The sequence below is a fragment of the Macaca thibetana genome, chromosome 9 (assembly GCF_024542745.1).
Source record: "Macaca thibetana thibetana isolate TM-01 chromosome 9, ASM2454274v1, whole genome shotgun sequence".
NCBI lineage: Eukaryota > Metazoa > Chordata > Mammalia > Primates > Cercopithecidae > Macaca > Macaca thibetana.
Genome location: NC_065586.1, coordinates 26,471,256 through 26,487,727, shown reverse-complemented (window position 1 = coordinate 26,487,727; position 16,472 = coordinate 26,471,256). Strand labels below are relative to the sequence as shown.

The following is a 16,472-nucleotide window of genomic DNA, read 5'->3' as shown; positions in this document are numbered from 1 at the left end:
AGCTGATCTTCTCAATTTTACAGATAAGGAAACAGGCTTAGCAAGGTGAAATGACCAGCCCTAACATCTCACTCAGAGCCAGGATCAAAGGCAGACCTGTGATCTCTTACCTGAATGCCTTCCCATCGATTCCGTTATGCAACCTTCCCATCAGGTGTGTCGCGGGACATCAGTTCTGTGGGGCTATCAGTGGCGTGTCGCAGGGAGTTCGTAACACTTACCTGCTGACAGGCAAACAGGACAGGACCAGTGGCTAACCCGAGCTTCAGATCAGCTGATGTTGGTTTGCCCATCTGATCAGAACATGAGGTGAAGTCCAACACATCATCTATTAGCTGGCAAAAGGAAAAATGGGATGTAAGGAGCACCGCCAGGCCAGCATCGCTGCCATCGTTCCTACTATTTTGGCAATTCCACACTAGGGGAGAATGCTGACTGTATCACTGTGCCACCATTCTTACAAATAAAAAGCATACCAACCTGAAAAGCTATTCCGACATTTTTTCCGTACTGATAGGCGATCTCATGCACCACTGGGTCGGGACATCCTAGAACAGAGACCTGAAACAGAAAGAGCATTCTGAGATAAGCTGCTTCCAGGCAGCAGCACAGCAGCTGACCCCTGACTGAAGGAATTCCTTAAAATAGGAGGTAGCGGGGCTAGATTATACACAGTCAGGAGACGCTGACATCAGAGGGACACCAAGCATGTACAAAACCGCATTTCCAATCACAGAGTTTCAGCCTCAGATTGTGTCGTTAAATTCTAAGAAAATTCCCCTTCTCCGGCCCCTGCTTTCAGACAGGATAAGCAGCCTTTCCCACTGCTTAGAAAAAACGGAGCCACAGCTGGACTAATTCTGCTGGTAACAGGCTAAGTAAACCTTCCTGACATGCACAAGAAACAGACCCTCATCTGTGAAATACTGACTTCCAGCACTCGGCAAGCGAGCCCAATTACTGTTGGCTTTAATAATCTCCATCAATGTGTCCCTCATTTCAGGAAGAGATACTCATGTAGTCACACACAATTTCCCCATCTGTAGTCCTTTTCATCATCTTTGGGAATTTCACCTGTTTCTGAATGCAGTTATTTCTTGCTTTGTCCATAAAAATCGTCTCAAGCCTCCTGCTTCAGACACAGGTATCGCTTTTTTATTATCAGAAGGAACTTCACTGGTCCCACTGTTTCCACATTTCTCTCAAAAGGAGTTACTGTATAAAAACCCTTTTCCCTCTTCTCAGTGGGGGAGAAATAAGACTTCGGAAAGTCTTTTTAAAACTCCAAAAAGCTAGCTGGCACCGGCCACTGAAGTGCATTTCCCAGTGCCCTGCTAAGCATGTTAAGCAGGCCCAGCCACATTTTCAGAAAACAAAGCCTGGGTAAAACCAACACGGGGGAGGGGAGAGACGGTCTGTGTCTACCGGAGAGACGCCTCTGCTCAATCTCCGTGAGAAAGCCAGCTGGAGCGCTGCAGTTAGCTGCCTTTCTGAAAGGCTCGCAGATGCTAGGAAACCCTGTCCCCTGACCTTCGGTCCTGCCTCTGTGGCTCTCTGGTCAGGGAGTGAACTTGGCTCAGGCATCCGTGTGGTGCAGCGCTGCAGGCTCTGCCGTGAGACTGTGGGGCTGCATTTGTGACCTTTACAAGTACCACGTGATGTCGGCATGTTACTGAACCTCTCTCGGCTTCAGCTTCCTCATCTGTACAATGTGGAAATCACAAGCACCTACCTTGTAGCGTTACTGTGAGAAACAGACATGATGCTGCATTTAAACCCTCAGTATAGTGCCTGGCGCCTGGTTAGAACTCAATGTGTGTTTGCTATTATTATCTCTTTTTAGAAATAGGATGTCACTCTGTTGCCCAAGCTGGGGTGCAGTGGTGCAATCACAGCTCACTGTAACCTTGAACTCCCAGGCTCAAGGGTTCCTTCCGCCTCAGTCTCCTGAGTAGCTGGGACTACAGGCACGTGCAACCACACCCAGCTAATTTTTAATTTTTTCGTAGAGATGGAGTCTCACCATGTTGTCTAGGCTGGCCTCAAAGTCCTGGGCTCATGATCCTCCCACCTCCACCTCCCAAAGCGTTGGGATTACCACCAGGTGTGAGCCACCGCACCCTGCTGTTTGCCATTATTATGAATAATTGTCCTCCTCCTCATCCGCTGGAACCAGAAATAGGAGCCTTGGCAGTGTCCACGCACCTCTGCCAACTGAAGCCAGGTCGCATAATGTCCTCAGCCTAAGAATGCTTTTTGACAACTTAATGAGGTCTGTTGACTATGTAGGGCTTGGCCATAAGTACATGGTAAAATTGCATGCACCATAAAGGGTCAGGTGGCCACGGACTTGAGTGAACAGTAACTGCTTTCAACAGCAAACCCCTTCCCGTGGGCAGGCACTGACCTCTGGGCAGTCAGGCAGGGCTCCTTTTTTCAACTAAAGAGTCTGGGAGACCACATGGGGGACAATTCAGAAACTTCTGAGAAGCTAAGATCAGCTTGGCTCAGAGGAGAGCATGGCAAGATCTGGGCAGCCTGGGATGTGCTGAGCTCAGGCCAGAATGATACTGGGAACCAAGATATTCCTAGATTGAAATCACTGAGAGTGAAGCAGTCTCCTGTAGTGAGATTAATGCTGTTTCCTCCACACAAAGCCATAGAGAATATAAACTTTCTTCCTGGAAAGTGAAAGATTTTCTAAAAATCCATTTCTTTTTTTGGAGACAGAGTCTCTCTGTCACTCAGGCTAGAGTGCAGCGGCACGATCTGGGCTCACTGTAATCTCCACCTCCCAGGTTTAAGCGAGTCTCCTGCCTCAGCCTCCATGAGCCACCATGCCCAGATAATTTTTGTATCTAGTAGAGACGGGGTTTCACTAAGTTGGCCAGGCTGGTCTCAAACTCCTGACCTCAGGTGATCTGCTTGACTCAGCCTCCCAAAGTGCTAGGATTACAGGTGTGAGCCACCGCGCCCGGCCTAAAAATCTGTGAGGGAACATTTTAATGGAGTAAAATGTGTGGAGCACGTATGATGAGTACTTGGTATGATTTGAGCTAAACCTCACAATATCCCACAAATATGGATTATGTGGTTGGTGATGATAAAAGCTAACAATTCCTGAGTATCCACTATGTGCCAGGCACTGTTCTGAGAATTCTCACCTTTTAAGTCACTTATGAGGTTCGAGAAACTGAGGCACAGACGGTCCCAGGCATTACATGGCTCTGACACGCTGGAACCTGAATTTCATCCCAGATGGTCTGGCTCTAGGTACTGTTCTCTCCATCACTTTGCTGTGCTGCTTCTATGCTGGGCAATAAAATGGAACCTCCAAGAGGTCAAGGAACGTGTCCAAGTACGCACAAATCTGCAGTCTGTCTGCACTGCCCCCTCTACGCCCACACATGCTGACACAGAGGTTATTTAGTGGGCGGCTTCTGCCTGACACATGGCGAAGGGACATTACTGCTCAGATTTCAACTATCCCAGATTTCCCTGGGGTGGCATAAAGACCATGCCAGAGAGTCCTGCTTCCCCATCCCAGGTCGGGACTGTCTGGATCTGTGGCAGGAAAACAGAAAACAACTGCCACAAATTAGACACAACATGGCACAACATACAAGAAGGCAAAGAGGTGCGCAGACGTGCGCTCAGCATCAGAGAGATGCCTCACATCTTTCCGGAAATGGGTGGAGCATGAAGAATGATTAAGTCAAAGAAAGTGGAGCTCGACCGACTGTTTTGTTTGAAGCAGATGCTGCAGCCAGGCTGCGTTGTGCATATGCACTTCTTTCTGGGGAACGTTCACACCTTGCATCACATCCTTACAAGCCTTGTCTCAACAAGATGGGGAAGGGCCGGGCGCAGTGGCTCACGCCTGTAATCCCAGCTACCTGGGAGGCTGAGCCAGGAGAATTGCTTGAACCTGGGAGGCGGAGGTTGCAGTGAGCCGAGATCGTGCCACTGCACTCCAGCCTGGGTGACAGAGTAAGACTCCGATAAATAAATAAATAAATAAATAAATGGCCCTTAAGCATCTGAAAAATGTTCCACTCACTCAGAAAGGAGAGATGTAAATTAAAAGTCCACCGCAATACATTCTCCTCTACTGGACTAGCAAAAACTCAAAAGTGTTATGGCACATTCAGTTAGTAAGGCTGTGGGAAAAGAGGTTCTGAAAAGCTGCTGGTGGAAACACATCTGGTACAGACCCAACAGAGGGAAATGTGGTGCTGCCTAACAAAACCATATGTGCAATTACCCCTAAATTCACCCTGCAGGCACTCCTCTCACAACACAAAAATAGGTTTATGCAAGGCCAGCCCTTGCAGTAGTGTTTGTAATTGCAAAACGAAACCTAAATGCCCATGTATAGAAGGTTGGTTGAACAAACCATGCTATGTCCACACAATGGGATCTGATACAGAAGCTTTAAAAAAAAGTTTTAATTAATTATTATTATTAATTTTTTTGAGATGGGAGTCTCACTCTGTAGCCCACGCTGGAGTACAGTGACGTGATCTCGGCTCACTGCAACCTCCACCTCCCGGGTTCAAGCTATTCTTGTGCCTCAGCCTCCCAAATAGCTGGGATTACAGCCATATACCACCACAGCTGGCTAATTTTTGTACTTTTAATAGAGACAGGGTTTCACCATGTTGGCCTCAAGTGATCTGCCTGCTTTGGCCTCCCGAAGTGCTGGGATTACAGGTGCGCACCACCACGCCCAGCTAATTTTTGTATTTTTAGTAGAGAACGGGTTTCACCATGTTGGCCCGGCTGCTCTTGAACTCCTGACCTCATGATTTGGCCACCTCAGCCTCCCAAAGTGCTGGGATTACAAGCATGAGTCACCATGCCCAGCCCTGACACAGCAGTTTTAAAAATGAGGAAGATCCTACAAACCAATGTGGAATCATTTTCCTAATAAACTGTTAAGAAATGCAAAGTAAAGCAGAGTAGTCTAGGGTACTACCTCTTCTGTAAGAAAGAAGGGAAGATTGGGCATACTTGTGGCTGCTTGTTTGTGCGAAATGAAACCCAGGAAGGAGGAACCAGAAACGAACAAGACTGCTTACCTACAAGGGGGCATGGGAAGAGAACAGGGCAAAAGGGAGAGTTACTGTATTGCACAGTTCTGACTTTTGGAGCTAATTTTTCTTTTTCTTTTTTTAGACAGGGTCTCACTCTGTTGCCAGGCTAGAGTGCAGTGGTGTGATCATGGCTCACTGCAGCCTCAACCTCCCTGGGCTCAGGTGATCCGCCCACCTCAGCCTCCCAGGTAGCTGGGACTACAGGTGTGCACTACCACGCCCAGCTAATTTTTGTATTCCTGTAGAAAGAGGTTTCGCCATGTTGCCCAGGCTGGTCTCAAACTCCTGGGCTCAAGCAATCCGTCTGCCTTGGCCTCCCAAAGTGCTAGGATTACAGGCGTGAGCCACTGCGCCCGGCCACATTGTTTCAAACATTCAAAACAACAGCAACAATAACAAAACGCTCAAAACCAAAACCCGAAATCAGCAAGAATGAAAGGGAATCCCTAAAATGGAATAAAAATGAACCCAACTATTAACCCATTTATGCTGGAGGTTGCAAATTTTTTTGTGTGAAAAATCAGACCTTGGTAATGACATTGAGCAGTAGGATAGAAATAACTCCACAAGCTTAGCGTTCCAATAGTGGAACGCTAGCATAAATGGGTTAATATATTCCAAATAATAACATAACCACACTGATCCACAGAGAAAGGTAACTTTTGAACAGATAAACTTTGATTCTATTATCCTCAGGCCCAAGACAAAAGGAATGGCAAATACTGGAGTCTAGCGACTGGGTTTGCTTTTCACAGAGATATGTATGAGTCATGAATTTGGAAACTCCTATGGTATATTCTTGGATTGTGCAAATAAATACACCGTGGAGAATAGGAGCCAGGTCTCTCATTGTTTGGGAAGTGAGTTACAAATATGGAAAGATGGAATCCTGGAATAAACCACAAATCCTGTGGTGTTAGATAGATTTAGAACTATCTGTTTGATACCTCATGGTTTTGAATAAGTGCGGATGGGTACAGAAAGATATACATGTATCTACCTACATTACATATAATACATACATGTATTTCCTAGCTCTGTCCATTGGGTGGGTCTAGAAACGGTGACACCCAATACTCAAATTCTGGTTTCTTAACACCATTTTCCACCAAAAGGAATGTGGGTTCCTTGGAGAACAGTGAATAACAGGGCTGAATATCTCCTGCCAGAAATGGGGTGCTGAAAAAACGATAGGAGGACACAGAACCAGATTAAAGGGCCTCCTCCATGGGCCATATGTTGGATAATTGAGTATTAAAATAAATAATGACAGTGTTATAATCTACAGAATAAAATAAGATGGCTGGGCGTAGTGACTCACGCCTGTAATCCCAGCACTTTGTGAGGCCAAGGTGGCGATCACTTGAGGCCAGGAGTTTGAGACCAGCCTGGGCAACATGGCAAAACCCCATCTCTACTAAAAATACAAAAAGTCAGCTGGGTATGGGGGCTGGCGCATGTAATCCCAGCTACTCGGGAGGCTGAGGTGGAGGATCACCTGAGCCCGGGAGGTGGAGGTTGCAGTGAACCGAGATTGCGCCACTGCACTACTCCAGCATGGGCAACAGAGTGATACCCTATCTCAAAAAAAAAAAAAAAAAAAAAAAGATACAGAATAAAGTAAGAATCCAAGAGCCCATACAGTTAAGAGCTTCCTTAAATGGAATACCAACACTTCACTTCATTCTTTTGAGAATGAAATAATAATAATAAAAAAACAATAGAATACCAGCTGTCTTGTGGAAGAGTGATATAGAAGAAATGATGAAAATAGGAAAACAGCCATTTGACAACCATCAGAATAATCTTTACATAATCTGAAAATACTTCACCCAAAATAGGTTAAAATAGTAATTTTAGATTGAAGAAACTGGCAGATGGTATCCTTTTTTTTTTTCTTTTTTTGAGATGGAGTTTCACTCTTGTTGACCAGGCCGGAGTGCAATGGTGCAATCTCAGCTCCCTGCAACCTCCGCCTCCCGGGTTCAAGCAATTCTCCTGCATCAGCCTCCTGAGTAGCTGGGACTACAGGCATGTGCCACCATGCCCGGCTAATTTTTGTATTTTTAGTAGAGAAGGGGTTTCACCCACGTTGGCCAGGCTTGTCTCGAACTCTTGACCTCAGGTGATCCATCCGCCTCGGCCTCCCAAAGTGCTGGGATTACAGGTGCCCGCCACCATGCCCGGCTCATTTTTTGTATTTTTAGTAGAGACAGGGTTTTACCATGTTGGCCAGGCTGGTCTTGAACTCTTGACCTCAGGTGATCCGCTCACCTCGGCCTCCCAAAGTGCTGGGATTACAGGCATGAGCCACGGCGCCCGGCCCGACAGTATCCTAATCAAGTGATCCAGGCACACATCACCGGTAGCAGGACAGAGAGACAGCACGTGCCTCCTGGTGTGAGGAGCTGAGGACGGCACCGCTCTTGTGGTATTCTTGCCAAACATTCATAACCTGGATCGAATCTTGAGAAATATCAGAGAAGCCCCACTGAGAGGCTCAACAACATAACTGGCCTGCACTCTTCCAAATACCAAGGTAAATGAGAGGCAAAGAAATACTGTTGTAGATGACAAGAGACTACAGAGTCATGACCCCTAAATGCAACGTGAGATCCCGGACTGGATGCTGGAACAGAAAAGTACGGTTTCCCTTTTGTTATAACGGTTCCCAAGTGGCAAGATCTGAATGAGGCCTATAGATAGATACGAATATTGTAAAAAAAAGAGGCCAGGTGTGGCATGTGGTGGTGGGCGCCTGTAATCCCAGTTACCCGAGAGGCTGAGGTGGGAGGATCACTTGAACCTGGGAGGTGGAGGTTGCAGTGAGGTGAGACTGTGCCACTGCGCTCCAGCCTGGTCAACAGAGCAAGACTCTGTCTCAAAAAAATGAATTAAATAAAAAAGAGTGTTCTGCTAACGTAACCCACAATATGCAATTCCGTAGTGGTACCAAAGGCTTTGAAAATCAAGTAATAGGAAGACAGCCCATTAATTCCAGGCCACAAGCAGCCCTGGAGAGAACAGAAATTCAGAAAAAAAAAAAAAAAAGAGAGAGAGACAGAAAAGGCAGGATTACCATACTCAGCTCTGGGTTCAAGTCCCGGCTCAGCTGCTGTCTGGCTGCACAACTGGACAGACCCCTTGACCTCTCAGGTCTCATTCCCACCAGATTTTCTGGCGAACAAGCCACAGTCTTCATCACTAAGCTACAAAATGTATTTTGCATGAGTATGTATGTAAATAAATAAGTCATCTTTTGATAATAACAAGAATTCTGCTTTTTTTTTTTTTTTTTTTTTTTTTTTGAGAGAGAGTCTCGCTCTGTTGCCCAGGCTGGAATGCAGTGGAGTGATTTTGGCTCACTGCAACCTCCACCTCCCGGGTTCAAGCGGTTTTCCTGCCTCAGCTTCCCAAGTAGCTGGGATCACAGGTGTGCACCACCACGCCCAGCTAATTTTTGTATTTTTAGTAGAGATGGGGTTTTGCCATGTTGGCCGGGCTGGTCTCGAAATCCTGGACTAAAGTGATCCACTCGCCCTGGCCTCCTTAAGTGTTGGGATTACAGGTGTGAGCCACCGTGCCTGGCCTAAAACGGATTCTATTTTAATATCAGTCAATCACAAAACAATCCCCATAGACAGCCCTCTCTTAGATGTTAATATTATTTTCACTAAAAAAAGGAGGGGAGACGAAGAAATGGCATCCTTAGTAGAATGCAGCTGGTAAGTTTCCCTCCAATTCTCAATACATTTTGCAATCCTGTTAGTTCTTCTTCTGTAATAATTCTGCTCTTTCAGTTCTCCTCCTCCCCTCTTTTTGGTGTGTCTAATTTGCTTTGCATGCATTTCTTTGGATCTCGCATGGCTTTGCATTTTAAATACCAAGAGTACATAAAAATAGCCATTTTGAATCCATAACACCTCTGGAATATTTCCACCCATAGGCACTTAAATATAGAAACTTTTATTCAAATAGCTCACACTATGATTTTGCTTTATTATTCTAAGAGCTCTGGAGTTTAGGAATAAATCACATGAAAAGGAGGTAGTGCTGGGACGATGCCAGCATGCCCCCTAGTGGGCAGCAGGAAACATTTCATTTTTAATAAGGGTCCAGCCACGTTAACATGTTCACTGTTCAGTTGCTAATCTTTGAAGAATGAATTGCATATCTTCATAAAAGAATTCCTGTGCATTATCTTTGGCTTCTTAAGCAGAGAACGGTGAGCATGAGGAAACCTCTCTATCACGACTCAGGTCCATTTCTTTGGACCATTTGTAAGATTCCATCACTGAGTGAATTTCTGTGCTAGCTCCAATTTGGTGCCGCCCCCTGTGCCTGTGGGATGTCCGCGTGGTGCACACAGTAAGTCTTGGTGTTTCCAATTCCAACAGTCTCACTACTACTAATGCTTGTAAGACTTTATTTTTTAAATATTATTTTTAAGTAGAGAGGGGATCTTGCTATGTTGCCTAGGTTGGTCTTGAACTTCTGGTCTCAAGCAAACCTTCCACCTCAGTCTCCCTAAATACTGGGATTACAGGTGTGAGCCACCTCGCCTGGCCATGCTAATGCTTCTAAGTGTGCAGTCTCAAACTTGTGAAATTATCAATGGGCCTCACTTAACACATCCTCTTAAGGATAAATATTAATAAGTAATATTAAGGTATCCTAATGTGTTAAGAGGATGGATCCTGACCTTCAGGGAGATTTGGGCCATCAAGGGCACGATAATATATAAAGGATTACTGTAAAATTGTTAGAACACCCATTTAAAATAGGCTATTCTCTTATTTAGTATCTTGTGTCTATACTTTCTTCCATCTCACTTAAAAAAAAAAAAGACCCACATAATTTCTTGGAAATAAAAACATAATAGCCCTTTTAATAAAAAGACAAAAGTGGTCGAGACTGTGGCTGGCATGTTCTACATAATTCACATTCCTTAAAGTTTCCATTAAGTCTTTTTAGGAAGAAAAGATTGTCCTCATTTGTTTCTGGCTTGCAATTATACATTTCTTGACACTTTTCAAAACAGAGACACTAACAGCAAGAGACCTTTTCACCTGAGAGGTCTGAGCAAAAGCTCTCTTTACCTGTTAATTATCTTAGGAGTCTATCATGGCAGCAATTGACATGTGACCCTTACAAGTCTTCCTTATTTTGTGGCTGTAATCACATGGGAAGGTCATCTGTCCAGGTTTTATCTCTGTGTATCTGTCAGGCTTAGAGATGGGCAGAGAAACAATTCTTTGGAGAGACTGTTTCTCATTCTTGGACTAACAATGAATACCACATATTTGTCTACAGATTAAAGAATTACTCATTAAAAAAAAAAATGTATACACGTGTATGTACAGTGGAGGGAAGGCCAGGGAGAAAGCAAGGGGAGAAACAGTTATGGCTTATACTCACTTTGTACTCTGAAGAAATAGGACTTGTTTATATTTCATATAAAATATTAGAAGGATTGGCCAGGCGCGATGGCTCATGCCTATAATCCCAGCACTCTGCGGGGCCAAGGTAGGTGGATCACTCGAGGCCAGGAGTTTGAGACCAGCCCGGCCAACATGGCAAAATCCCAACCCTAGGAAAAATACAAAAATTAGCCAGGCGTGATGGTGCACACCTGTGATCCCAGCTACTAGGGAAGCTGAGGCAGGACAATTGCCTGAACCTGGGAGGTGGAGGTTGCAGTGAGCCAAGATCACACCACTGCTTTGTAGCCTGGGCCACACAGCAAGACTCTGTCTCCAAAAAAAAAAAAAAAAAAGTATATAGAATGCTAGTACAATCTAATAGATATCTTTTCCTGGGTAAATATTATATTAAAGAACAGAGCACTTCATTTTTAAAAGGTAAAGTATCAGAAAGAGTGTGTGTGACATCAATCATTAGAGAAATTACGGTAAATTGTTCAAAATGATACATAGTTTGGCAATTAGATTGGGGAAGGTGCAGGAAAGCTTATTTTGATTCAGTTCTTGGGAAGAAAACATGAAAAGTTAACACCTGCATACCAAAAGAAGATAGCAAAAATGAAAACACAGCAGAAATCCTCTACTGTTTGGGGATGTCATTCTTTTCCTCCTTAACCTCTTGGGATTTTTGGATACTATTTTAAGATTCTTCACTGAAATATTTTCTAGGAGAATTAGCTCCCAAAAAAGAGCTATGAGGCTTTAACTTGAAGAAAGACAGAACGTACATACTGCTTTACAACTGTTGGCTATCAGGCTGGCAGTCTTCTTGAAGGTCTTCTCAAGGTAGTGTGCAAATCTTTCATTCTCATTTTCCTTTGACCCAAGCTGAAGAAATTCACCTATAAAGAAGGAAAAGAGTCATTTGAGAGGTGGTTTCATTGCCTAGCTACACACCAGGACTGAATAACAAAGAAGAAAAATCAGAATCAACGTACCACGCACCAAATCTTCAATAACTTGGGTTAAAATAGATATAACAGTTGTATTTCCAATTCGTGCCAGAGCTATAGATGCTGCAGAAAGAATTAAATCTCCAGCAAGAACAGCCTAGAAAAAGACAGGGGGAAAACAAAACGTTCAGAAAAATTTATCAGAGCAGTAGAGCCAACGATGAACCTGACTGGAAGGGAGCTCCGTGGAAGTGGGGGCTCATCTTGGATGCAGGTGTTTTTACCTTCCTCTTCCTCAACAGGAGTCCGTAACAATCAGCTACAGATTTGGACAGTGTTTGAACTGGATTGGCTCTCAGAGATGACCATGTCACTCTTCCCAGTTCGTAACAATCGGTTACAGATTTGGGACAGTGCTTGAACTGGACTGGCTCTCAGAGATGACCATGTCCATCTCCTCAGTTGACAGCTGAAGAAATCAATGCCTGGAGAGGGAGAGCAGTTTCACCCACCAGCCCCACCAAAATGCAGCTGCCTTCAGTTTCACTACACTGGATGTTCACTCTTCCCTTATGCCTTTCCACTTACTGTTCCTTCTGCTCAAAAAGTTCTGCCCTCTTCTTCACTGAGTGGACTTATTTGCATAATTAGTTCAGTTGCCACTTCTAAGAAGTCACCCCCGATCCCTAAGTCTGGTCAGATGCCTCCCTTTTGTGTGAGTACAACACCCGTACATGCTGCGACCATCACATCTTGCATACCAGTCAGTGATGCTCTAGTCTCTATACTCCCAGGTCAATGGGGAGGGTGGGGTGAGCGGGAGCTCGGATTCGGAATCATCTCAGCAGGTACTGAGCACACCCCAGAGCATGGCACGAAACATGTTATTTTCAATGAAAATTAAACCAACGAATTTTGGCTCCAAGTGAAATGCTTTTTGTACTATGTGACACTGCCCCTCACTCCCAGACACACACAAAAATTTTTTTCCATTGAACACTAAGCAATCAACATCTTTCCAGTCTTCTTGAGACTGTGATGGATGTCTACACTGTGCTAGCAACTAGTTATAAATTACTGCATAAATAGTTGAATTATATGCTATAATGAAATACGTGCTATGTATATTAATTTGCATATTTAAAGATATATATGTTATATTCAATTTTTTTTTTTTTTTTGAGAAAGAGTCTTGCTCTGCTGCCCAGGCTGAAGTACAGTGGCACGATCTCAGCTCACTGCGGACTCTGCCTCCTGGGTTCAAGCGATCCTTCCACCTCAGCCTCATGAGTAGCTGAGACTATAGGCGTATACCACCACGCCCAGGTAATTTTTGTATTTCGACTAGAGATGAGGTTTCACCATGTTGGCCAGGCTGGTCTCAAACTCCTGGCCTCAAGCAATCCAACTGCCTCAGCCTCCCAAAGTGCTAGGATTCCCAAAGTGCTAGGATTCCAGGCATGAGCCACCACGCCCGGCCGTTAAGTGTTATATTCTGTAGTAATTAGTCATAAAGGCTAGAGTTCACAGAATTTTCAACACACCTATTTTAGGTACTTATCGTCTTAGTTCTCTGGTATCTAAAATAGTGATGTTCAGTGTGTTTACCAATTAATCACCACTTTATGTAATATACATATTATGTAAGAGATCCTGATGTAAGTATATGCTTATAAAGTCATTTTACAAATTATGATATATAGGTACCCACTTATATTCTCCCACCCAGCCCCTACATCATTAGCAGCTCAGGGCTCAGGATCCATTGGCTTTTACTTCTTTCTTCTCCTGGCTGGGGGGATCCTAGAGACCAAAAGGTCCAGCATATGACATGGAAGCCACAGGACTGTGGACAGCCAGGGGTGGGAGTTAAAGGAAAGAAGAGATAGGAAGCCCAGGCCAGGCCTAACAAGGGCTCACCGAGAGGGCACAGTGTGTGTGGGTTTTTGTACCGGTAACGTAGCATTTGCGGGTCAGAGGCAGAAACAGGTAGGAACTGGCAAGTAGCCCTGTGCTAAGCAGATGGCTGTCAGAACTGAAGGAGGCAGGTGAGAGCAGCACATGTGTCCCTGGCCTGCCCTCAGAAAGAGGCCCCTAATGGCCGAGGCAGACACACAGGGGCTAGCCAAGGCGGAGACCATCATTTGTTCTCTTGATCCTCTTCCCCCACCCAAGGCTCCAAATAAGGCTTTAGGACTGGCCCTGCCTGAAAACAGACACAGCTGATTGCAGGGACGGGTCACAGAGTTACCCACGTCCTCTCCAAATCAAAACGCCATCTGCTTTTTTGGCCAACCTTCTGATGTACAGAATTGAGTCAACAGGACGTAAAGCCTTTCCATCTAAAATTTGAAATAAAAGGCATATAAATGAAATTGCAGGACTCCATTTCAAAACAAAGTCATTTATGTTCAAATAACATCAGCATGTGAAGATAATAATAAACATATATGTGTGTGTGTGTGTGTGTGTATATCTTCTTTTAATACGGACAATAGGAATTAACCAGGAATACTATAAATCTGTGAAAGAAAAGGAGGTGAAGGTGGGGTAGTTCTAGTTGCACACACCTTTTTTTTTTTTGAAATGGAGTCTCACTCTGTTGCCCAGGCTGGAGTGCAGTGGTGCAATCTCGGCTCACTGCAACCTCCTTCTCCCAGGTTCAAGTGATTCTCCTGCCTAAGCCTCCTGAGTAGCTGGGATTACAGGCGCACGCTGGCTAATTTTTTTTGTTTTTTTAGTAGTGACAGGGTTTCGCCCTGTTGGCCAGGCTGGTCTCAAACTCCTGACCTCAGGTGATCCGCCCGCCTCAGCCTCCCAAAGTGCTGGGATTACAGGCGTGAGCCACTGTGCCTGGCCTGCACAAACTTTTTGTTTGCTCTTCAGTGGAGGCACGTGTGTGGTGATGGTGATGGATGCCTGTGCATTTTCATTCTCATCTGTTCAACTTTATTCTCATCCTTTAACCCAGAATCTATGCATCCTTAAACCAAAGTCCCTGTTTCTCATATTCCCAATGCAAATAATACAGAAATATGCTTTAATATATACATATACGAACTAAATCCAATTACAGAACTTCTATTTCAAAAGATAGAATTTTCATGGTAGAACAGTATCTCTGAGGTTTCTTTTTCCTTTTTTTTTTTTAGTTTTGTTTGCTTTGACATTTATATGCAGCACTCAAACAAATGTTTAAAAAATTAAACTGAATCTGGGTAATCTAAGCCCAAAAGTAAAATGTTTGATTCCTCATGAAATACACTTTTTGGATACCCATGAAAATCCCTTTCCTCATAACCAAAGGAATTCTATTAGAAATACTAAGTTTATTTTTCCATGGTATTTTTTATTATTTATTTATCAAATATCTGTATATAGACAAGACATGAATACTTCTTTGAAATTCAGAAGACCATATTACATTTGAGCAAACGTATTTTTAATGAGACAAATCTGAGAAACAAATGCGGTCCAAAAAGCGTGTGATTCAGTAAGACAGATTTAAAAAAAAAAACAAAAAAACCATACCTTCTTTTCACCCCAGATCTTATTAACTGTGTGTTTTCCTCTTCGAGAACTTGCATCGTCAATAACGTCATCGTGAACCAGACTAGCAGTGTGGATCATTTCTGCAATTAAGGCTATGGTGCGCTGGCTGGCTTGCACATGTCTAATTAACAGAAAGCAATGCTTTTTTAACAGACGCCGCCTAGAACCTTCTCAGCAATCAGCTTGTGAAAACTGGACATCGGATCTAGGACAAAGAATGTTATTTCTCTAAGAGAAACAGTATAAAAACTTTGGCTTCACGATAGAGCCATTTCTATACATTTACAAACGTATGAGAAACCCTGCCACAACTACATTTTATGAATTCCGCATTAAAGAAGTAGAAATTGTACAATTAACCAAAAATGCAGTAAACCATCAGAAGTCTGGCTGATCTTATTGGGCTGAAGAATCATCTGTATGACAGTGTTCTTGGTCAGATGTTTAAGTCTGTAAGTTTACAATTAAATTTTGGGGTGGATAGGGAAGAGAGGCGAGAAGCATTTTTAAAAAGTATTTTAAAGACTCAACTGTCTCAATGTTCAAAGCTTTTAATACTGTCTTTTTTTTTTCTTTTTTTTTGAGACAGGGTCTCGCTCTGTTGCTGAGGCTGGAGCGCAGTAGTGCCATCCTGGCTCACCACAGCCTTTGCCTCCCAGGTTCAAGTGATTCTGCCACCTCAGCCTCCACGAGTAGCTGGGACTATAGGTACACACCACCCCACACAGCTAAATTTTATATTTTTAGTAGAGATGGGGTTTCACCCCGTTGGCCGGGCTGGTCTCGCACTCCTGACCTCAAGTGATCCACCCGCCTTGGCCTCCCAAAGTGCAGATTACAGGCCTCGTAATTACAGGCCACGGATTACCGCGGCCCGCGTAGTAATGTCTTAAATTCAGTAACCAACAGAAGATGTTTGTAAAACTTTCTTCCAACTCACATTTAACCTTCTCATTAGAAATTTAAACTTTTATTTCCCAAATTTAACACAAACTATAGCATAAGTAGGCTCAAGAAGATAGTATGCAGATATGAATTTTACAGTTCAGAGGGAATGTCCCCCATTTTATTTTAATCATTATTACCACCATCATCTACGGGAATTTTTATTTTTATTATTTATTTGTGTATTTATTTATTTTTTGAGACAGAGTCTTGCTCTGTCACCCAGGCGCCCAGGCTGGAGTGCAGTGGCATGATCTTGGCTCACTGCAAGCTCCGCCTCCCGGGTTCATGCCATTCTCCTGCCTCAGCCTCCCGAGTAGCTGGGACTACAGGCGCCCGCCACCACGCCTGGCTAATTTTTTGTATTTTTAATAGGGGCAGGGTTTCACTGTGTTAGCCAGGATGGTCTTGATCTCCTGACCTTGTGATCTGCCCGCTTCGGCCTCCCAAAGTGCTGGGATTACAGGTGTGAGCCACCACGCCCGGCCATCTATGGGAATTTT

The 16,472-nt window shown here is 44.1% G+C and overlaps 1 protein-coding gene across 3 annotated transcripts in view; it reads right to left on the bottom strand.

Moving 5' to 3' along the window:
• PDSS1 (decaprenyl diphosphate synthase subunit 1) overlaps positions 1 to 16,472 on the bottom strand; it is a 51,518-nt gene that overhangs the window by 11,127 nt on the left and 23,919 nt on the right. For all 3 annotated transcript variants that reach the window (XM_050804547.1, XM_050804548.1, XM_050804549.1), the window contains 5 exons: positions 15,004 to 15,145; positions 11,518 to 11,629; positions 11,312 to 11,421; positions 481 to 561; positions 222 to 335 (listed from right to left, as the gene is read on the bottom strand). In XM_050804547.1, the coding sequence (XP_050660504.1) occupies positions 222 to 335; positions 481 to 561; positions 11,312 to 11,421; positions 11,518 to 11,629; positions 15,004 to 15,145 (559 nt within the window). The remainder of the gene's footprint in view (positions 1 to 221; positions 336 to 480; positions 562 to 11,311; positions 11,422 to 11,517; positions 11,630 to 15,003; positions 15,146 to 16,472) is intronic.